This window comes from Plecotus auritus, assembly GCF_963455305.1.
Source record: "Plecotus auritus genome assembly, chromosome: X".
NCBI lineage: Eukaryota > Metazoa > Chordata > Mammalia > Chiroptera > Vespertilionidae > Plecotus > Plecotus auritus.
Genome location: NC_137784.1, coordinates 8,841,025 through 8,865,936, shown reverse-complemented (window position 1 = coordinate 8,865,936; position 24,912 = coordinate 8,841,025). Strand labels below are relative to the sequence as shown.

Below are 24,912 nucleotides of genomic sequence, written 5' to 3'. Positions count from 1 at the left end.
GTACAGAGGCAGTAAAGCATCAGACTGTCAAATTACAGCGGGAAGGTTAGGGAGAGGTGGGGGAAATAAGAGATCAACCGAAGGACTTATATGCATGCATATAAGAGTAACCAATGGATGCAATACATTGGGGGGGGCAATGGTAAGATATGTACACATATAATACCTTAATAAAAATATATATAAAGGAAAAAAAAAACAATTCCCTGTCAGGAGGGAGCAGTGGGAAAGAAGTAAGGATAAAATTAGTATAGCTGAAAAAATCTACTGAATGTCTGAGAACTTGAGTTCTATTCCGCTTGTATCATTAGCTAGTTTTGTGACTTTGAACCAGTCTTTGGCCTTTGTTTCCTCATCTCTACAATAAATGCTCTTGAGATCTTTTGAAGACAACACTATGCCTTTTTTTAAATTCCTATTTTGTGCAGCATGTTATGGAAGAGGCACTGGATTAAAGTCTTAAAATTAAAAAATACATGCGTCTCCAAATTACTAACTTGAGAATTCCTCGAAGAGCACTGTATTGATTTTCTTTACTAACAAAAGAATTTTAATGACACCGTGGGTATAGAGAACAGTTTATTTAGTTACATTCACCCACCATCAGCTGATATTTAGCTGACTGCAGAGCAGTCATGTGTTTTGAATGTAAGAATAGGCACTTTCAGATGCTCTGAGTGCCAGTAATTAGAGTAAGCCTTAATCCACTCGCTAAAAATAACTGAACATACGTTTCTTCTTACTAGTCTATTACTAATTTTACTTCAGAATCAGACTTACAAATATGCACTAAGAGAACAAAATGAGCTCATGGTTCAATTTTTTAAAGCCATTTCTAAAAATAGGGAGTACACTTCAGGTTCTCGGTAATCTTTTACTAAATCACTACAACAATTTTTATCTCTCTTCAAAGCTGTTAAAATATTGCTTTGAATATGTCTTAATTTTTGCCAGGTGCTGGGTTACTTTATTTAATACAGTTCCTGGCTATTGTTTTTAATATAAAACTTGGGCTCTGGAGTCAAATCACTGTTCCTGGGGAGGTTGCTCAATTAAGTCTGGGTCTCCTAAATGCAAGTAATAATGGTATCTCTGGAAGGGTTTTTGTGATGTTTAAAAAGGTAAAATATGAGGACTCAATGAACGTTACCCGTTGTTATTGTTTCTCTTTCTCCCCTAAACTTTCTGGAAAGAAGTACCTTCTTATAATCCTGATAACTAGATGCTCATCTACAATAAAGAATTCATTTAATTTGGTTGCTCTTTTACCATTCTGAGCAAGAGCAAACATTTAGATAATGTGTTGTGGAGTTTTTGTGTGTGTTTTTTTAAATATTACTGGTTGGTGCTTAAGACGCATCAGTCTGGTGATACTTATATTAATAGTTTAGAAATACTAGAAGTAAATATTTAGAATTAAGGACCTTTGACTAGTGTTAAAATGCTGTTTATTTGTAAGTAAAGAGGCAGTACAGTGGTTATGGAGCAAGGATCGTGCAAGCATTAGATTACCTAACAGTAACATTGAAAAAAATCTTTTCATTGAGTCCATTTGATGCAATGGATGTTGGATGTATTGAAGCAAACAAGACAAAAGGAAGAAACAAAAATAACAACTATGCATTCTTGAGACTTTAAATGCCTTTTGAAGCTATAGAATGTTCCAACGATTATACCTGTAAGTGGCTATCTAATGGCTTCATGGAAGACCTAGTCACATAGGGAGCTGGAGCTATTTATTTTATTTGGAAATTATGACAAATGAAAAAGAACTAAGTTTGAAAAGCTCACATCCTTTCAATAGAAGGGAACTGTTCTTATTATCCACAAACTAGACAGATTATTTCTTATGAAGTTGATACCATTAGTACATGGTGTAAAACAATGGCTGCTATTTTATTCGCAACTGAATACAATGAAAACTTCAGTTGATTTGGATTTGTTTTGTTTTGAATTCCTATCTACTGTTAACATATTGGTAGCTGTAGGGTATTACCAGATGAAGTTTAGTTTTAAAAGTTCTTTTGGCCAAATACTTCCATTGTATTAATTTAAATATTCTACTGTCACTATTGATTTTTGCATCCTCCTGGTGGTGATGGGGGGGGAGGCAAAGAATGTATATTTTTAAGTTTAAATTAGACTGATTTAAGTTAAAAAAGAAAAAAATCTAATAATTAAAAATTTTTAGCCAAAACTAGTAGTAAATTCTTTCTAATGGAATCGTTTAGCACTCTGTTCATGTTAGCTAGTCATGTCTGGTTTTCAATCTAGCATTTTTAATGTCAGTTCCTTTAACCTTTGGTTTTCTTAAGTCAGGGCATCTTAATGTGTCATTTGTATCCACTTCCCCAAATTCAAAACTCTTATTTGGTGAGCATGGATTCAGGCAAATGGAGAGTTATAATATCTCATTGCATTTTAAACAGATAAACAGGTTAGTGCTGGGAAAAAGAGGGAGAAGCTTCTTTGTTCAAGTTGGAGATGGTGCCCTCTTATGTCCTTCTTGATAATAAATGAACACATTCAAATGCCTCTACACTGTTTTAAATAACTGACTAGATATAGAAGTCAGGTAGAATGAATATGGCAAAAAGTCATGCTTTGTATGACAAAGGATGTTGGTGTGGTAGATGGAAAAGTGCCTGGAGTTAAGGTCTGAAGATCAGATTTCTTGTCCCTGTACAACCACTTACCAGGTCCTGTATTCTTGGACTTTTTTTTTGTCTTCTGTAATCAAGGATGATGATGCTTGCTGTTTGAAAGATCAAATAAGATGAGATGTTTTTGATAATATTAAAATTAGTAGGTTGTTATGTAAATACTTATTCTCACACTGAAGAGCGGGAATTCATTGAATTGAGATTGTGCTTATTTATATATTTGCATTACTGCTTTGAGCAGTAAATTGCCCATTGTGTTTTCTAAAAATCACTTAAATGCTACTCAGTGGAAATTACAATCTCAATTGAAATTTGTTTAGAATGTCTTAGGTTTTTTTTGTAAAACCCTTAATTAGGCTTAAACCATTTGAAAATGCTCTTTTAATCCTCTAAAAGGACTTGGTCATTTGCTATGCCTTGAAGGATTGTATGTTAATAAGTCTTGGCTTTCTTGGGTTAAGTATAACCATTAAAATGCTAATTTGGAGGAAACTGAGTTTATCTACCTTATTCCGTCAAGGGAGAATAACTTAGACTTCAATAGGGTAGAACTTGGAAAAATTGAGGCGAGGTCTCAATTTCCTCTGTTCTCTTTCTCTGACTTCTGTAATAACTTGAAACTGTTGTTGTTTTCTTGGGGTTTATTGCACAATCCTAGAAACTTCCTTTTTAAAAATATATGCTGTTAGAAGTCAAGATAGTAGTTACCCGTGAGGGTGGGAGGTTGTGACCTGGAGAGGCTAGGAGAGGGGGTTCAGTAATCTGTTTCTTGAACTGGGCGCTGGTACACAGGCAGGTTCACTTTGGAAACTCATTAAGCTATACATTTATGACTTGGGTTCTTCTCTCTGTGTATATTACACTTTAAAACATTCCAGAACATTGACTTCACATTGACAATACCTTCAATATCAATAAGTCCTTCAGTTGGAGAGTTTATATTCTTCCCTGTTTACTTGTACTTTGAATTAGTCATGCAGTGCATTTTGTTTTAATTAAGTAAACTTCAGAACAACGTGGGTCAGTTACGTTTCAGTATCTACATAGAAAAGAGCCGGAAAGGAAGAAGAGCAAAGTAGTTACTCTTTCTAGATTATGTGATTGAATGATTATTTTCTTTTTTTTTTGCCTGTCTATACTTTTCAAATTTTCTCTTAGGCATTTATTGCATTTGTAATCTAGGAAAAAACTAATCTGTACTATTGTACAAGAGGAAATAAGCTGTATAAACATGGGGTCCTTCACAATAGGATATGAAAATATATTTAGGAACCATGATTATAGGGTAAATTTTTTTTCACGTTTGTTTTTGTTACAGATACGCTAGTCTGTATTTTTGCTGTGCTATTGAGGATCAGGACAATGAGCTAATTACCCTGGAAATAATTCATCGTTACGTGGAATTACTTGACAAGTATTTTGGCAGTGTGAGTAGTATTTTGTTTTAGGGAATCGAATGCCACAGTTTTGTTTTTTTTATCTTTTCTATAACAAGTTTGATTGTCTTGGGGATTCTGACTATTTGAAAGTAACTGTGGGAGAGAGAAAGAATGACTATTTTTTGTCAGTGTGCCTAGTCAGTTAACTGCCAAAATTTCTTGACCCCACAGACCTACTCATTTAATTATGGTGTTAAGAATGAGGTTTAAAATCATGAAATAGAAAGGAGTCCAACTGCAAAGAGTAATATATAGAAGTGCTTAGTGAAGAATTTAGGTTTTGTTGGCAGTTATAATCACATTACCCAGGAAATGGGTATTTTCAAAGATCAGTTTTTATGAGTAGAAAAGTTGCGCATGCAGAGTTGGTCTGACTTAGCATGTAGGCATTGTGTTTTCAAGTACTTGAGATTTGAAAATTAAACTGACTAAATCAATGATGCTTCGTTAACAAGATTGCCATTTTTAGAAAGAACTTAGATGGATTCACTCTGGTCAGATTTTATTCACTATACTTATCTTTTGCTTTATTATTACTTTTTGTTTTGTTTTTCAGGTGTGTGAGCTTGACATCATCTTTAATTTCGAGAAGGCTTATTTTATTTTGGATGAGTTTCTTTTGGGAGGAGAAGTTCAGGAAACATCTAAGAAAAATGTCCTTAAGGCAATCGAGCAGGCCGATCTGCTGCAGGAGGTAAGCTGGGAGTTCTCTAGACACTAGCAAGTTTTGCTTTTGTTAGGAAGTGTCAGTCATCTTCTCTCATTCTTACACCGTTTCAGAAATTACTCTGAAGCATGCTCGGCATGCAGTGTCTGTGTGCAGTTTATTGATTGGAATATGTCAGTCATGTCAACTCCATTATCTATGGATGGATCATTTACTTTGAAAATGGTCTGTCATATTGATGGCCAGTTTTGGACCTCAAAAAACTAGAGTCTAAACCTTTATAGGACAGACTACTTTAAGAAGGGAAAAGATTCATCAAATATTAACAGTAATTTGAGAACTCTCCATCCATTGTTCTGAATTACTTAAGATAACCCCTTTTCTCATTAATGTAGATAATCAGGAGTTGACTGAGATTATGGCATTTTCATTCCAAATTTCATATTTTCACCTCATGTCCATTAAGTGCAAATGTAGCCAAGTAAGTCATAGTGTTATAATTACACTTTTTGTAGAACCCTATAGTTTTGTGTTAGGAAAACTAACTGAAAAGTACTTTTCTTTGCTCTTAGAGAACAAAACCTGTTCTGTCAAGCTACTACATTATTATCTTGCCTTGATATCACTAGAGCCATTAATAAACCTCCTTCCTGTTCTAATTTCTACAGTTGTTCTGGGTTAATTGTATAGTTGATGCTTCTGTACCTTTGATTTCTGAAGTTTAAAATTTCATAGATAAGGCTACCTTTTCCTAAAAACTTAATGATACCTTAATTCAGGTACCAAGTTAAATTAATGCTTTAGTGATAATTGTGGTTTTAATCAAACAAAGCTTATAGCATAAGAAGAAGGGACTACTCAATATAACAAATGTAGCATTTTTCATTACAGTAACTATGAACTTGTTCTCTTTGTGTATGGGTCTTTTTGTTTTGTTTATTCGTATGTTTTGTTTAAATCCAATTTTTTAGAACTTCTGTTATAACAGAAGGGTATATCTCTTTTTCTCCATTATAACTTCTTAACCATTGACCTCTACAATCCCTCTTCATCAGTCACTGACTGTGTCAGCTGTGGGAATTGCTCAAAGTTGAGATGACATCATCTGGGCCACACATATATAAAATATGAGACAATGCATTATACATTTAGTGATCTTGAGTTACCAAGACAGTGGTTAAGATACCTGCAAAAGTGAAGCATTTTATTAGCTGCCCTGATGCCATTCACTATTCAGTAGTGAAATGAGCAGAGCTCCTCTTCCATGTGTATACAGTTTGCTATTTTTTTAACGTCAGGTGTGCTGACTGCAAGCTCATAGTCCGCTCTTGTTAAGTTGGTTTTAGGGTTAGTACTCATTATTTTGCTGTTCACGGATCAGACTTTTCTAAAAATTAGGTCAGAATCAAGAATTGGAGATTTTCTATATTTGTCCCTTCCCTTGATCACTTTTATATTTCATTATTATGGAACTATAGCCTGTTCTATCAGATCCTGGTATTTCCTCCAATTCATTTCCTGATTAATTATATTTGCTTTAAAACACTTCTAAAGTTACTGAAGTTAAGCTTTTAATTTTAATGTGTTATTTTCTGGAAAATTTTGTTTAGGCGGGTATTGATATCTCCTTGTGTCTGGATTTTTTAAAACTATATTGGGAAATTGCTAGACTTCACAGTATGATAAATATGCTAACTTTATAGCATATATTGTAAGTAATGTACTAGCTGATAAAAAAGTTATTACAGGTCCATATTTATTTGTGAGAGAATGTATGTGAGTGTGTGTGTCTCTCCCCTATTGAAGTATTAGAGTAGTAAGCAATGTCTCCCTTTTTGAAGTATTTTTATATCTTCAATTGGGGAAAGTAGGAATGGAGAGACATCATAGTATGACTATAGTCGTGTGTAAAATTTTCTTACTCATCTCACCCTAGTTTTAAAAAAATAACAAAGTTTCTTGTCTTTAGAAGAGAGCTTTGTCCCTGTTTCTCATCTATAACTATGTTTACATTTTTTTGGTACATAAACAAAAGTGATAGTACATTAAGACTTTTTCTAATCAGTGGTCTGAGTGAATCATTTTTCTTAATTTTGCCGTTCAGATTTTGGGAAGGTAGAAGGTGGCTGGTCCATTATGAATTTAGAGTGAGTTATAATACATTGCAGGTTAAGGCCATTATGAAGCCAAGCTACAGTCTATATGGGGAGTAAGGCTTCAGGTTAACAGGTTAACCTGTTATTCAGGTTATTCACCAACATACTGTCACATGAAATCTAGAGGTGACAAGACACTTGTTTCCTAAAATGGATTCATTTATATGTTGATACATGATACATGTTTACATTTCTGAAAGAATATTTGAAAATTTTGTTCATGTAATAGCTGGTGGAATAAGATGAGAAAAATCATTCCACAAACTGCTTAAAAAACATTTTTTATGGACACCAGACAACAGAAGAGAAGTATGATGATAGCTAATGCTTTTTGAGCACTTAAATATGAGGCAGCCTATACTAATCCTCAGGATGCCCTGAGAGTCATGAGAGCCTTTGCAACAAATGAAGTAGAGGCTTATCGGGTCCAGTAACTAGTCTTAGGTAGCAGCTGGCAAAACCAGGATTCCAAACCCAGGTCTCCTAGACTGCAGAGCTGTGTGAAGTCTTAACCACTGTGCTCTTGTCATTTGTGTATTGTCATGGTATGTATATTTTAAACATTCTGTTTTAAATACCAACTTCTGTGTTCCTCAGTAATATTATTTTAAAAATTCATCATTCTCCTGGACATTTCTCTGTATTGAACAGAGTAGATTTCCAATGCCATCTTTTACTTTTTGGACTGGAAATTTCATTTTCCAAATTATTAATAGTTGGAATTTTAAATTGGATATATAGATATAAATCATATATTTCAGATCATTTCTTGTTGCATTCATCAAAACACCTAGATCTATAGTAGCTTTTTTGGTCTTATAATTTGGGGTGTAGTATTCATTTAGTCTATAGCTGTAAAGACACTTATCTAAATGCAGCCTTAAATTTGTAAAAGTTCTAAGTAATTGATTTTTAACCTAGTTTTTTATGTAAAACTAACCCTGAACAACACGGGTTTGAATTATGCAGGTCCACTTATATGTGGCTGTTTTGTTTTTTTCAATAAATACCTGTATTCCATTAGGAGTCCCCAGATATGGAGGACCAACTGTATGCATTGATCTACATCATTTTATGTAGGGGACTTGACTGTCCTCAGATTTTGGTGTCAACAAGGGATCCTGCAACCAATCCCCCGAGGATACTAAGGGACATCTTGAGTTTTGGGGGAGTCAAAAGTTATACTTGGATTTTCAACTGCATGGTGTTGGTGGCCCTAATATCACCACCTCCACACTAGGTGGCTGTTCAAGGGTCAACTGTATTGTGATTTTTCTATTTGGTGTCAGGTTTTTTTACTTAAATTATTTCTAACACCAAAGATGGCTTAAAGATATATGCAAATCAGAAATGATTTTGATTTCAGTCCTTTTTAATTTGTGAAATATACATTTCTATCCTTAATTGTGTTTATTTTCTTTAGAACAATTTCTTTCAAGTTTCCCTTTTACCCATGTAAATGTCATGTAGTTTGTTTAGGTAGTCCTTCGTTTAGTCCTTCTGTAGGCAAACAGGGTAGACAGTAGTGGATAAAGTGGATTTTCGATTAGCATATTATAGTTAATAATGAGAACTTAAATGTGTACTCTGATAATCACTAACATATCAGACATTGTGATTAAGTAATAAAGATACCTTTTTTATTTTACTTAATTACTTGGTAAACAAGGGTTTTACTTTTGACAATTCTAGACCGAACTCTGTTTATTCCTTTTGATATTCAGTTTTATGAATACATAATTAGATTTGGAGGTAAAGCCCAGAAAATTTTGTCCATTATCCAATTTTTAATGCTTGAGTGTTGGAATTTAAAATATGTTTTCTTAACATGCCACTGGTACTTAACTAGATTTTTTAAAAATTAAAATGGGACATGCTGAGATTACTAAATTGACATTCTTTTTTTTCCCTGTACTTTGAACATTTCTCCCCCCTACACACACCAATTAAATATCTATTTTAAGCTAGACTTTTTAGGAGGGGGGGGTGAGAAGGGGAGTGGTACAGTTGGATTCATTTTATTAACGTATAACAAAGGAAATTTTCTTTGTAAAGTAAGGAACTTAACAGATTTTCTTTGCTCCTTAATTTTATAGAGCCAGAATGAAGAATGGGGAGGTTTGTCTGAGGATATCTTATGATAAAGAGCAGTCTAAGACTTTAGTCCCTTTGACCCCCAACTTATTTATTGGTAACTACTAAATTTACCATTTTTGTGGCATGGATAAAATGGAGTGTTATGCAAAGACTGTTGCACGCGAGATGATACCAAGTCCTTGCTTGATCCGTGAAGATCCAAACGTAACTATTGGGCATTGGGCTTTAACCCTCAGCGGTAGATGCATGATGGTGTTGATCAGTGCTTTTTGAGATGTAGCAACCTTTCTTTTTTATACTAACAGCATCGTTTTGAAATTTGTGGGGGTTTCTTTTTGAGCTTTGTTTGCTGTTGGTATTGTTTCTCACTGAAACAACCTGGGAAATGAAAATAAGTGAGGTACCAAAAGCAAGCATTACTCTCATGAATTTGCTTCTACTTAGAGATGATCCACCTTATGAATAGATTGGATTTGCAGTTGTTAATCTGCCTGTCTAGAAAGTGGTGCTCTATGGAAATTAGTGCTGGGCCTGCATGATATATCTTAGTACTATGCGATATTTTTGTGGAAGTAGTAATCTGTTGGACTGCATTAAGAAATGCAAAGGTAAGAGTCTTAGGAGAAAAAGTGATTTCTTTAAAAAAATAAATCTTTTGTAATTTAAAATTATTTAATACGTACTTCTGGAAGGATTTAATAACATTGTCTTTTAACATGAAGTTTGGGGTTTTTTAATTAAAACTTTACTAATTAAGAATATTTTGGCATGCTATTGAAACTCAAGAATCTTACATTGTTTTAAAACAGATACTTTCAATATATATAATATCATTTAGCAGAAAAAAGCATTTTGGTGTAAATATTTTTAGACAAACTCTTATAAATCCTTTACAATTACCACTGTTTATGTTAAAACCTTTAAGCCTAACCCTTTTTCTTTTAAATTGGGTTAAAATTTAACCAGGCTGTAGTCTCTTTTTTAAAAAAAGATATTTTTATTGATTTCAGAGAGGAAGGGAGAGGGAGAGAGAGATAGAAACATCAATGATGAGAATCATTGGTCAGCTGCCTCCTGCATGCCCCCTACTGGGGATTGAGCCTGCAACCCCAGCCTGTGCCCTTGACCAGAATTGACCCCGGACCTTTCAGTCGGCAAGCCAATCAATGCTCTATCCACTGAGCCAAACCGGCTAGGGCCAGACTGTAGTCTTTTATGCTAGCATATTTTAATTTTCTTTTGTAATTCTCACCATAGGATATATTGGTTTTTTACACTGATTTCAGAGAGAGAGAGAGAGAAACGGGCGGGGGGGGGGGGGGAGAGAAAAGGGGGGGGAGAGAAGAGAGAGAAAGAGACAGGTATGTGTCCTGACCTGGAATTGAACCCGAAACCTTTTTGGTATACAGGACAACACTCTAATCAACTGAGCCACCAAGCCAGGGCCATATTTTAATTTTTTATAGGTAAATTTCATTGGTCTGCTAGAACAAGTTCTGTATAAGTGAGGTGTGATTACATTAATCCTTAAAATGGAAAATACAGAAGGGCAGATACAGAAAATACAGAAGGGTGAACAACTCTTGCCTGTCACTTTATAGTTAACTAGAGGCCCAGTGCACGAAATTCATGCGCAGGTATGGTCCCTAGGCCTGGCCTGCAATCAGGGTCATCTTCCCCAGCTGCCTGCAGCCGGCCCCGCCCCCTGCCACCACTCACCCCCTGTTCCCTATCGATCGGGTGACTGGTGCTTAACAGCTGGGGGAAGGGACCGAGAGGTTGGTTGTTCCTGCCCTCTTGCTAGCCCCGCCCCCACCACTGATAGCCATCAGGTGATCGGAGCCTGCCGGCTGGGTAAAGGGACCAAGAGGTGGTCAGTGTGCCTCATAGTGACTGGTCCAACGGTCGTTCTGGTCCTTCTGCCATTAGGGTCAATTTGCATATTACCCTTTTATTATATAGGATAGAGGCCTGGTGCACAATTGGGGGCCAGCTGGCCTGCCCTGAAGGGGGCCCCAGATCGGGGTGGGGGTCCCTGCTGGCTGGGGGGTGGAGCTGGCCGGAGCAAGGGGCCATGAGCGGTTTGCAGGCCAGCCACGCCCCTGGCTTTGTCAGGAAGACATCTGGTCTATGTGGTCTAATTAGCATATTACCCTTTTATTAATATAGATAAGGAACAATTTGGCCAATGTGCTTGGTCACTTGTTTTTACATTGCAATCATTTTGCTCCATGTTTGTGTGTTTTGAGCTCTCTGTATTTGTCTGCTTTTCAGAATTTTGAGGACTCCCCTCACCCACTGTTTGATTTTAACTCATTTCAAGCCAACTCTTGCTACTCTGGGTTATTTGTAATAATGAAAAGTTGGATAACTTAAAATATTCAGTAACCATAAATCTGATTTTCAAAAGTATTTGACAACCCACAGTAATAAATACATTTTATATCACACTAGTTACATACAATAAACGGGGAAAAACTTTTGTTAAATAATATACTCTTATTTTTTATTTTGCAGTCTCACATTTTCTATTCTGTCCTTCCCTTTTTAGTGCTGATCCTGATTTACTAAATTGATTGCATGAGCCCTAGGGTTGGGCCCTGCAAAAGAGCATATTACTACCGTAGCTATTGGTGATGACTTTCTTTCTTTAAAAAGTGCTTTCTGAAAAATTTTAGGGTTTGAGTTCTTTTTTCTCCTACTGACACATTTTTTAAATTTTCTTCTATTGTTTCCTCTGTTGCTGCTTTTAAAAAATTCCCATTGTAGGAAAATTAACAAATACAGGCAAACACAATAGAACACAAACTTACTCACTGACCAGAGATAAATAGATTAACTCAGTAGTTCTCAGCTGGAGTGATAGGCAATTGTGCCTCCTCAGGAGACATTGGGCAATGTCTGGAAACAGTTTTGATTGTCACAACTGGTGGTGGGGATGCTTCTGGCATCTAGTAGGTTAAGACCAAAGATGCCGCTAAGCATCCAACAGTGACAAGGATAGCCCTCCCAGAACAAGGAATTATCTGGCCTCGAGTGTCAATAGTGCTGAGGTTGAGAAATCCTGACTTAATTTAACACCATAGAATATTTAAAGATTCCATTTGTAGGTTGCATTTACATTAAAGACTGCTACATCTTTTCAATATAATACAGGGTGGGATAAAAGTAGGTTTATAGTTGTTTTATGGAAAAAAATACAATAATTACATACAAGAATAATACAAGAATAAACTGTGTTTTGTGTGCTTACAACTATAAACCTACTTTTGCCCTACCCTGTATATAGGGTAGAAGGAGCAAAAAAGAAAACAAAAACCCTAAATATTATGAGAGGAGGACAGATATCCTTAATATCATGTAAATTCCTGGAAAAATCACCTCTGTGATTCACCAAAATTACTCGATGACCAGTACCTGGGGAGATAATCTATGGTTGAGTTCAGCACATACCCACAGCAAAGCTTGTACGATGTCACTATATAATTTAATTTCCCCTAACAACCACCAAATCTGTTAACATCTATTAAGGTAATTGAGTTTTTACCTGGAAACAGAATTGAATATACTCTCCAGGCAGTTAGTCTGCTCATTTTGCCATCCACATTAGGGATTTGATAATTTCTTAAAGGAGGAATAGTTAAATGATCAGAATCTGAATATATAGGCTTGCATATAGACTTTGTGTGTGTTTTTTGATACCCAATTAGCCTTAAAGAATTTACTTAGTAAAGATACTTAGAGTTTGAAATTCAGCGACTCCAAGAAATCGTTTTTTGGAAAATCCTGATTAAATTTAGCACATTTCTAGTTATGATCCAAATGTAAGAACAAGGCAAACACAATACAATTACCCTAAAATATGTGTCAAACTTTGCATATAGTCTAAAGTTATATTTGCTAAGTTAATCTGCTTTTAAATTTTTTAAAGTACAGTTAACTGCCAGAGAAAGTAATTTATCACTAACAGGTTTTAGAGCAGGGTTTATAGAGATGTAGTTAAGTTATCCCCATCATTATTTTTAAGACAAAAATTAAGACAAATATAATAGAAATAGATCAACAACACAATAGAAAAAGACAGCAGTAGCTATGAATAAGTCATTCATAGGTGAAAGAAGACACAAACGGTCCTTTTACTAAGAATATAAATTAAAATATAAGTTAGACCTATTTTTGCTTTGTTTCTTTTTGGATTGGCAGAGATGAGAGAGACCCTCTAGTTTATTGCTTGTGAGCACTTAAACTTGTATTCCATTTTGGAGGATTAGTTTGGTGATATCTGTTAGTGGTTAAATGTGTACACCTTTTGACACATCAGTTATACTTCAAGGAATTTTATCCAACAGAAATACACAAATACACCAATATACAAATGTACAAATGCACCAAGACATATGGTCACTGTAACATTAAGCCATTGGAACATACACAAATGTCCATCAGTGGGAAACAGGTTAAGAAAATTACAGGATGGCCATATATGAAACTATTACCTGACTGTAAAAGAAATGAGATCAGTTTCTATGTAATGTTATGGAAAAGATACTCAAGGGATATCAAGTGAGAGAAGATTTAGGAGCAGGACATTAACTTAATGGTATTAACTCTGAAAATGTTTGAGCACCCCCCTTGTCCTAGAAGTGTAAAATAAGCAGGTATTGTAAGTACGTTTTTAAGTATAAAATATTTTATTTTGTCATTTTTTAAATGACAAAATGCTGGGTGAATGGAAGAGTATACATTGTGTTTATCCATTAGGTAAAACTTAGAGTAGAATTTGCTGGAAAGAAAGTTTCAGCATGTAAAGTGAAGCATTTCTGTACTCTACCATTTTAGATACCATCTGGAGCAATTATTGCTCTTACCACCCATTACTAACTTAATGTAAAAAAATCACTTGATTTTCCTAATGCCTCACAACTGGTTGTGAAATAACACTGACACCATGAGCCCTGTGAGCCCTGTCATTTAAAAGGTTCTTAAAAAGTGCTTCTTTTTATTCCTTGCTAAAAATAGATCTCAGTGAGTTGGGATACTCCTTTGGCCCTTTGTTCTTCAGCATAGGGAATAGGGTTCTAGAGTTGGGAGTAAGGACTTTGCTATAGAATTCGGTGAGAAGTAATCAAAAGGACTACTGTATTCTAGAACATGAAGGACAAATGATATTTCTTTATAATGCAAGGAATAAATGATGCCCATTTGCAAGAAAAGGTGGAGTAGAAATGTAATTTCAAATTACACTTTATTTTCATTAAATGTAAATTATTTTCTCATTGAGTACATTGTTACTAGAAAGAGAAAATCATCGATTAGGTTTTCAATTTTGGGTTCAATACCACTAGTTTACTTTAGCAATTCTCATTTCAGCAAGCCTTAAGCCTTCAGGTAATTGCTAGCTTACCAGTTTTCGTTGTAGTTTTCCCAGATCACTTTACTTTGCATCATCAGCCTTGTATGGTGAATGTCTGGGGAATTTTAAGGTAATGGGTTTGTCTTTTTTAAGGAACATGGGTGGTTTTGAGAACAGGTGTAACTTAATTCCTCTCAATGTTTGTTATCCTACACTTCCCACTCCATCTGGTCCTTTTTGTAGGGGAGTGAGAAAAAGATTATTCTTAGTATGGAGGAGGGTTGAACATATGTATTCTAAGGAAAAGGAGCTAATGCAGAGACTGATGAAAAACAGGAATAGAATAAAGGGAAAAGTATATTGGGAGGGTGAATCGAGCACTGGTCTAGGGCAAGTCAAATTTTTCCTCCTTTCTTGAGTAGGTAACGTGGGAAAGCTGTAGATTGCTTTTTTCCTCACGAGTTGGTTGAGTGAAATTGAGTGTTGTCATTTTCTTGGCTTTGAGAAGCTACATCAGCTAGTGGAGAGCTGCTGGGGACTGAGGAGAGAAGAGAGAGGGAGAAAGCTTGAGGGAAATGTTGAAGTTTTGGAATAAACTTTAATGGGGAGCAAATCAGTGATGAGCATAAGGACTGCCCAGGATTGAAGGCCCATTTTAGATTGAAAATAATAAGTGCCCAATCTTTATTCAAAAAATCAGTCTCCAAGAGTCTGTACTAAGGGCCGTTTTTGATTTGTATTTGTGTAATACAACTGGATTAAAATTTTTTCTATTTTCATTCTGGCCTGTGTTCTCACATAATCTACATTACTGATATTTTAGTGTATTAAGAAACTCACTTTGCTGAGTAGACGATAGTAGGTCTAATTCTGCACAGGGCCCCTTGTATGTTAAGGCAGTGTTTACTCTCACCCTCCCTAATTCTAAATATAAGTATTCCATAACTCCTACGAAGTACTGGTGGTACAAGAGCCCAGGATACTGGAGTTAGGTTTAATCCTTGGTTAGTGATGGGCATACCTATCATTGTTGAAAATCAACCTTAAATGGTAACTGGTCATTAAGACATTTGTTTATAGCACATTATTTTCAGACCCTCGCAGTCTAAAATGGGAAGTTATTTAAAATATGTTATAGCAACTTAAATGTGGTAAAAGAATACATTATTTAGGGTTTCTTTTCTCAAAGGATGTTTTTCCAATAAACAAGGTTTTCTTTCTATGAAGACTGCTCTTCATAATCGATGAATGCTAATTTCTTGTTTAAGTACAATAATCTGGATGATCGGCTATAAAAAATAGCTTGGTTTATCACCAACCCTTTCCTAAAGGTAGTGAAAGGTCTGTCACCTTTGAGAAATGTTCCTATAGAATTATTTGTTCTCTTTCATAGTAAGTCTCCTGGAGAGGAATGGCTGTGTACTCAGCCCTATTTGGAAAAACTTACTTTCCTTTTAATGGCATAAGCTCTCCATGATATAAAATTAAGAGAGAAAACATAGATTAAAAGCTATAATATAAATACTCAAAATCATTGGTATTATTTAGGTGAAAGGTTATTTGACAGACTTAAACTTTTCTTGTTCTCTCTCCAGAAAACAGAATGAATGTGTATCACAGCAAGAGTTTCATGGGGTGTAAGAAAGCATACTAGAATACGTGCTGGAGTACTGACATGCATCAAAATGTAGTAGGATATATAATTCAGTTTGCAATGATAAGTTTGTTATTTATATTTTAGCATTATCTGAAAAGCCTTAATTACAATAAATCCCAAGGGATAGTCCCAATTATTTAATTTAACGGATATTAGGGAATTTTGCTCTTGTAATGATCCATCGTTGTTGTTTTTTTACATAGAGAATACCGAAAGAGGTTCATTGACAAAAAGTATTATTCAATACTGTGACTCACTAATGCCATTGATACAGATGTAGAATTCCCTTGGGAAAATGAGAGCTTCCATAAGAAAAGGAAGCATTTAGAGGTTTAACTTATTATTAATAGTATTATTTTAAGCTGTTTCATTCCACTATAATGTATTCTTAGTGGTGGGGAAAGGGCAGTTATCTCTTTAAACTATTTAGGAATTATCTGAGGATTAAAATTTAACTGGCTTTTCTCTTCAGATACTTTTGTATTTAATGGTTATTTTGTAAGGGATCTATTACATACTTTATTGGAACAATTTACATGACTTTGTAGCCTAACATTTCAAAGTGCCAAGTTGAAGAAATATTAAAATGAGGATATTTTTAAAGCACTCATATAAGCAGTTTTAAACTTTTTTTTGAGTCACAAGTATATTGGTGGGGGTATAATCCCAAGGAGTCTGAAGGGCCAAGGTTCCTCTTCTCAGAAAAATCTGCACATAATTTTGCCTCTAGTTTCAGGAGGTTCTTGGCGTCCCTAGAAATCCATCTCCGGACTCTCTAAGGTCAGTTTAAAACCTCACCTCAGGTTACCTGTGAGAAACATCGTTTTACATACATTTGTAGGCATAGACATTTAACAAATATGTTTGGAGATTTCTTTAAAAGATTATTTCAAAAGTAATATATCCTTAATCTCAAAGGCCTAGTCTTTGGGTGTTTTTGCTTTTTTTAAGCTAAGTGAACCGTTAAAACCTCCATTGCTACTTAAAATACAGATGGGTGACTACTTTTGCACTTTTTCTTGGGAAAGATTTTTCCTTTAGGGTCTACAAAAGAGTTTATGGTCACCTTAGGATGTAATGATTTTCATTAAGGGTTTAAATTCTTTGACTTAGTGGAATTAAATCCTGATGAACTTGAATGTACTGGTGGGAGGGAGTATGTACTTGCATTTTCAGTTAACTCAGCATTGACCAGATGACTTACACTGAAAATATTTTAGGATTCTGTAGGATGTAGGTCATTTTGATTATATATCTATATCTATATGTATCTATACTTTAGATAGATGGATAGATAGATAGATCTATATATATAGTAAAATTAAAAGATGAGTGTGAACTCCTGGACATTGTTTAGTAGTTAAAATATTCAGCTATAAACCAAAGAACAAAATCAAAAATTTAAGTTTTCTTTACTGTGCACTAAACCTTCTAGAAATCTGATTGTGTCTGTCAGTTTGTATACTGTGTATAAGAACATATGCATTTCTTTTGTAGCCACGTCATGAATATTTTAATGTCCCAGTGTACTAAATGACTACTCGACGGGTATGCAGACTCTTACAGAGGAAATAGAGAGCTGATATACTTATGAAAGAAAATATCCTCAGCTTGGTGACCATCTTATAATAATAGAATGTTTCAAATCAACACCTTTACAATTGTAATTTTGTTCCTGTTCTTATTCCTCTTTTTTGTTTTATTTTCAATCTATATGTGATCTTGATGTAGCTTATTCCTGCTTGCAGCTGGTTTAATTTCTTAAAAAAATATGACCTATGAATGTTTTAGTAATATTTCATCTTAAACACATCCATGTCATTTGTGGCCATTTGTGATTAATCTTGTTAAGAGGAAAACTTAGCAATCATTACAATGTTTACCAAAGAAAATACAGCTGAGATGCTAGGTCCAAATAATTAGTGCCATAATATATAGTGTGGCTTGGTGTTCAAATGTTGAAAAAAAAACACCTATATTCAGTATAACTATATTACAGTCTATATGAGCTAATGTGTTTTAATGTATTACATAAAAGTGTATTCAGAAATACAAGAAAGTAAAATCTGTACTATGACATAATTTAAGGTGAAACACAGTTTTTAAAGAAATTTGTAATGCCACATTTATTGAAGATCAAACAATCCTTTAAAAACTAACAGAAAGCTATGTCAGAAAATCTGATCTGCAATATCTATTTAATAGTAAGTAACCCTTTCAAAGCATTAATACTGAGTATAGTCAAATTTGAATATTCAGTTTAAATACTTATATTTTAATGGTTATGGTTTTATCATATAGTCTTCATTTAAAATTCTTATGATTTATTAACTATGGTTTTATATTTCTTAATATTGATCATTATTGTGTATACTTTCAATAAACATGCAACATACTTTATTACAAAAGGAAAGTACCAAATAATTCATTGTTTATACCTAGAGAGTTCAAAGCCTGAGTCAAGTAAGCTATCATTAAACAGTAAATTTAAAAGATGCTCAAACTGGTTTACCACTAAAGGAAGACCATGAAAATGTGTATCAGGCAGGCATGCAGATCAGTTCTTACCATTCTTACCATGGCACCTGGATGGGCTATCAAATGAGAAATTTAGCATTATACATTGAAAGCATTGGGAAACATTGGTCTTTCATTTCCATTTTCCCCTCCATCCCACCCTGCAATGTATTATTTATCTGGTTTTAATGATGCATAAATATGCATTGTCTCATGCCTGTTTGCTCTGGATGTTGTGTGCTGAGCTGTAACAATATGTTGCTTCTTTTGTTTTCTGTATACAGCTGCTTGCTTTAAATTAGTCAATTCTGAAATAGCTTTCCTTGCATGTCTAAAATAAAAATATTGCATGTACTTTGTCTCATGTGAATGACTTTTTTCTTCTCCATTCCTTTTGATAATGTATTTTACATTTTAGTTTTTCCAGCTAATTTCTTTAATTGTGGTAAAAACCACATAACAGAATTTACCAGCTTAACCATTGTTAAGTATACAGTTCGATAATGTTAAGCATATTCACATTGTTGTGATAGATCTCCAGAAATTTTTCATTTTGCAAAACTGAAACTCTGTACCCATTAAAAAAATCCCCATTTCCCTCTCCCCCCAAACTTTGGTAACCACCATTCTACTTCTATGTTTTTATGAATTTGACTCTTGGGCAATAATTTTTCTAGGTAATTTTGAGCTACAATTTCAATGTGAACGTGTGAAAATTATATTTTGTATTCTAAACACAATTTGACAAATTTCAAAGGATAAAATGTGCAAATAATTCTTTGAATCTAGGCCCTTTAGAAAGGACAAATATTTTAAATAATGTATATTTGATAAGCAACATGGTTCTCATTGAGAAATGCTATATAAGATTGCAGACAGCACATAGGGGAAATCTGGCCAGCTCCAGAGAGTAGGATGAGGGACATTTTTACATGGGTAACTACAGAATTGAATGTAGGCACCCTTTTAATTAATACATTAAAGGTTGTATGACACTAAAAATTATTTAATGTTAAATGAAAATTATTTTTAAATTGTTTCATTTTACTATATGTGATTCAGTGCATTTAATGTTTAAAGCTAAACATTAAAAATGAAAGAGATTGGCTTATATCACTCTTGGGAGTGTTACATAATTTCCATTGGATTTTCTTTAAAAGCTGTATCATGAAAATTGAGACATGCAAATAGAATAATACTAGGAACCCTCATGTACACATTACATTGCTCAACTTCAATAACCATCAGCTCAATACTCTGATTATTTCATCAGCCACCACCACTCCATTTTGCCCTCAGTATTTTAGAGCAAGCCCTAGACATCCTATCATCTTTGAAACTAAAGTATGTATTCCTAAAAGATAAGTACCACACCCCATAAGATTAACAGTAATTCCTAATATCTTATTTCTGGTTCATTTTTCCCCAATTAATCTGAAAAACAAGCTGCCTCCTTAGCTCAGCAGGTATTGTGTCAATCTCATCATCTGAAAAATGTATTTATAATTGGTTTGTTAGAACCAGATTCCAACAAGGCTCACATTGTATCTAGCTGATGTCTAAGTCTCAGTTTTTAATAACTCCTCTGCTTTCTTCCCCCTTACCTTTTTGCTGTTAACTGAGTCACCTATGCTGTAAAATTCTCTCCATTCTGTATTTTGCTGCTTGTAACCTCGTGGTGATGTTTAACTTGTTTTCTTCTCTTTCATATTCAGTTCTGTAGTGTGGTTAGGTTGAGGTTCAATTTTGGAGGAGCAAAAATACTTCATAAAAAATAATCGTTTTTACCAAAGCTGATTTTCACCCATTTTTCATTAATATACAAACATACTAAAGGAGATCATACGAACTTTAGAAAGTTGGTTTTTAGTACTTCATTTGCTACTGAATGCTAAGTACCTTCATTTAGATTTCAACTGTGTAATACTATCAGCTAACATGTTTAGCACTTCCTATAAATCAGGCACTAAGACTTCTCTCCCTTAATCTCTACACATGAAGGTAAGTACTATTGATCCTTGCTTTCCCAACAAGGCAACAGACCATGGAGTTTAAGTGTAATTTACTTAAGATTATTCTATGTAGTGTTTTACATACAATCTAATATATGGATTTATGATTTAATATATTTTTTTCCTTATTTTGTGCTGTACCACAATTAGGATGCAAAAGTAAGTAATTTATTAGATACTAAAAATTACATTATTTTCCTTCATGAAAACATACTATGCCTTTTAATTATAAAATTGTTGGAAGTAATACCTGAAATTTGATCTACTTGGTCCCTTTATATTTAGTGAAGTGCAAAATCAGCCACTTTGGGAATTTTTTAAATAATTTTTTCTAGATATGCCGGCTTTGTCTTCCTTTGATGTTAAAAAATTAGTATTGGTTGTTACATAAGACAAAAATGCCTTTTATCCCAGAGCATTCTTTGTGTGTATGTTGCCTCCATTGAAGTCATTGGTTGCCCTGGGGAGGTTTGAGGAGGTGAGTTTCTGAAGCTCTGCTGGGGTCAGTTGAAGTGAAAAACTGAGTAAAAACTCTGAGAGGAAGACATTCCTATAAATACATGTGACATCCCCCTCCCCCCCGCAAAAAAATCATGGAAACCAAAATTATGTGAAGAATTGGGAGAACTCAGGTTTTCCCCTGCTTTTTATTTAGGGAGGGGGGGTTGAATTTTAACACTAGGATAACTTACCTTTCCTGTAGATAGATAATTCAGTAGCAATGATTTCTTAAATTGCCAATGGGTTTGACTGCTTTTTGTGTTACAGCTATTATTGGTCAGTAATCAATGTAATACTTCCAACAATAAGATTTAAAATATATATATATATATATATATATATATATATGTATATGTATATAGTGCGCACACACACACACACACACACACACTTGAGTGGCCAGGTTATGATCTCTGAACGCATAATAATCTGGCCACTCAGTGTATAACCTATATAATAAAAGGCTAATATGCAAATTGTCCCCTCGACCAGGAGTTCGACCAGCAGGCAGGCTGGCCAAGCGCCCATGTCCCCTCCCCCTGGCCAGGCTGGCTGGACTCCACCCCTGCATGAATTCATGCACCAGGGCTCTAATATCCACTGGCTCACAGTAGAACATGCCCTTACCACTGAACTGCTTTCCTTCTTCTCTGAAACTTGTAAGACTTTTGTCAGTTTCACATTCTCAAGCCACCCCACATCTGCTTACCAGAGTCTCACATTTTCCCTCCACAGGAAGCCGAAACCCCACGTAGTGTTCTTGAAGAGATTGGACTGACATAACTCTCCTCCCTTGTTGATGACTTCCTGTGGCATTTCACACACTGTAGATGGTCACTGCCTTCATGTCCATGTTAGCTAATGGTGTAAGATGTCTTGTCAGTATTACTGTTTCACTAAGCTGCTTCATTCAGGCCTACACAATTTTTTTTAAAGGGAATTTTGGTTAATCAATTGATAACTTAAGGGACTTACATGAATTAGAATGATAGAGAAAAAGAAAGGTACCTGGATATTTTAAGGTTTATAGGTCTGTTTCTCTTCATTGGATATCTTATGAAAATGACAATCAGGTTAAATACACTTATTAATTACTGTCTTTGGCAAAGGAAACTTACGAAGCCAAAAGCCAGTGCACTCCAGTATATATGAGAATAAAGGGAATTGACATATAAAATGAATGAAAACTTAACTATGTTGAAACTTTAAAAGAAAAACATCAAATTTATACCAAAGACCCTATTTGGAAACTACATACCTAAAAACAAAGGGAATACACATAGACTAAATTGGAATTATACCGTTTTACACTGAAAATTATTTCTTTGGCATTCCAAACCTGGGATGAAGAAGAGATTGTTTCATAATGGCAAGCATATTATTTTTAAGGCCAAGGAACATTAGACTCCTGAGACAAATTTTGTGGTCATAATCATTTAGTCACTTAGTTGGATTTTGATGCCCCAAAATAAAATAGAATGTTGACTTGCCAGGAATTCTTCATGACAGATTCTTATGGAAAATGTTACTCTCTTCACAAAGTGTTGACTATGTCATTTAAAGCACTAAGGTTCCTTCTGGGGTGCTTGTTGCAGCCAAATTTATTTTGCTCTTCTTTATTGCTTCCTGCCACTTAGAAGTGCTGCAAACTTTAGGGAGCTTCCTGCCCTTCAATAGCATTGAGAAATAGTTATGAGAAATCTTATAAAAATATAAGCATACCATCTTTCATACAAAAGTGAGAGCTGAAAAAAAGAGCTGAATGAGGTAAAATGGCATTATTAGGCCCTATATTTTTAAGAGCTATTTCAATGTCACTTTTATACATACTCCATATGTAAACACATCTTCACGGTTTACACTTTCATTTGTATTTGCTGGGCTGGATTAAGCTTTATTGTGATTGTGACCAATATTCAGGCCATGTGTGCATTGTCTCATCACATCGCCAATTAGTTTTAATAAATGTTCAATGTACACTATTGTAGTGTGTTTTTATCTATCTCTTCCTAAAAGCTTGTCAAACTATGGAGTTGCTGAAGGAAAAATTCTAAGGTGTGTTTTTTTTTTCAGTAACATGTTGAAAATTCACCTCCATTTGAATGTGGTTAAAAGCACACACAAGATAAATGGCAGATGATATAAGGAGTCTTCATATACTTAAAGTTCATTAAAAAATAATGTTGATTCCATGCTACAGAGAGCCTATCTGCACATTTATTTTCAATCAATAAATGCCGCTTTTAAAACCTGATGCATTTGACTTTTCTACTCTTTCTGAATGAGCAACTCCTATGACTCCAGGTAATAAAAAGTATTCCAAAGCAACTGGGTTCCCCCACCTCTGATCCCATGAACTGGAGGTACTAGCACACTCATAGAACAAACTGATTTTGCCAACTACTGTCTCATAAGCAGCAAATCAAAGCTTAGTTAAGGGACCTATTAACTACAGATGGGGAATGTTAAATACTAAAAAGATATTTAAAAATGAGGAAACAAACGAAGAGACAAATAGTACATGCCCGGGGGCGGGGGAGGGGGGGAGGCGGGTGGAAATACCTATGGACCAGAAAAAAAACAACATACAACTCATCATCAAATTAAGCTGCTAGTCAGCTAAAAAAAAATAAAATCTCGATTTAAAGAGCCTCTAACACATTGCTATTTATTCCCTGAAAACAGGCCTTTGGGCTGTGAGCAGTGTAGAGTTGGAAATTTTGAATTATAAGTGGTAATCAGGTTATACTAGTAAGTTTAAAAAAACAACAGTATTTAAGATGGACATTTTTCAGGATAATGAACTGGTCTGTGGTTTAAAAACTGCTTCTTCCTGCCCAGTTGGTGTAGTTCAGTGGTTGAGCATTGACCCATGAACCAGGAGGTTCAGTCAGGGCATATGCCTGTGTTTTGGGCTCAAGCCCCAGTAAGGGGGGGAGGGGCAAGAGGCAGCCAATTGATGATACTATCATTGATGTCTCTCTCCCTTCCTCTCTAAATAATAAAAACTGCTTCCCCTCCATATGACACTGCCACTTAATACTATAACTCATAACCTTGATTGAACACAAGCTGGTGTTTTTAACCTCTATGACATTTTCCCCTCCATGATCTACTAAAGACTGTTCAACTTTGAATACCACCTTTAATTGTGTACAACTTGGCTGTACTTAGGAAAGTATTAAAAATACTGAATTCAGTGATAATTATTTGGCATTAGTGAATCCTGTAGATCAAGCATGTCAAACTCAAAGGCTAACACAGGCCAAATAAATGAGGCATGTGGCCTGTGGGCCACGAGTTTGACATGCTTGCTGTAGATAATTACAGAAAATTTACAATCATTTTTATGGTAAAACAGGCATTTAAAGCCTGGAACAAATCAATTTTTAAAGTAAAATGTATTCTGGACCACATACTTCCTTTTATAGACTACAGATTAAAGGACTTTTTCAACAGATATCACTCATAAATCTGAATCTTGAAGAAATTTCTATTTCTAAGATTCCTAAGTAACCGCTATTTTGTGTATCCTTAAGTCCTTATTTCCATATACTCTGAAAGTCAAGATCTCTAGTATGTCAATGGAAAGGTTACTAAGAAAATTTAAAAATTTATGAGGAAGCGTGAGAGCTTTTATGATCTGAAATCTAAGAACAATATCTTATATTAAGCTTTTAGAATAGAATGTTCTCTCACCACTTTTTTTTTTTACCACAATTGCTATAACAATAGGCATATTCAGTAGCAATGACTCCAATTTTCCTGAAAATGACAAAAATTTACCTGTATATAGAGAACTCTCCAATATACTATAAAAAAAGATGAACACCCTCATGGAAAACCTCTG

At 34.7% G+C, this 24,912-nt stretch overlaps 1 protein-coding gene across 7 annotated transcripts in view; it reads left to right on the top strand.

Moving 5' to 3' along the window:
* Positions 1-23,316, top strand: part of AP1S2 (adaptor related protein complex 1 subunit sigma 2) — a 28,958-nt gene extending 5,642 nt beyond the window's left edge. The window contains exons 3-7 of one of the 7 annotated variants that reach the window (XR_013959815.1): positions 3,982-4,090; positions 4,659-4,796; positions 9,022-9,116; positions 16,763-16,812; positions 17,530-18,903. Coding sequence is in view for 5 of the 7 variants with exons in the window: in XM_080653918.1 (XP_080510044.1) it covers positions 3,982-4,090; positions 4,659-4,796; positions 16,763-16,812; positions 17,530-17,569 (337 nt within the window). In the remaining 2 variants the exon portion in view is untranslated. Of the gene's footprint in view, positions 1-3,981; positions 4,091-4,658; positions 4,801-9,021; positions 9,117-15,970; positions 15,998-16,762; positions 16,813-17,529; positions 18,904-21,797 lie in introns of those variants that run through there. The other 6 variants (XR_013959814.1, XM_080653918.1, XM_080653921.1 and 3 more) reach the window with 6 other exon arrangements.
* Positions 23,317-24,912: the final 1,596 nt, after the last annotated feature.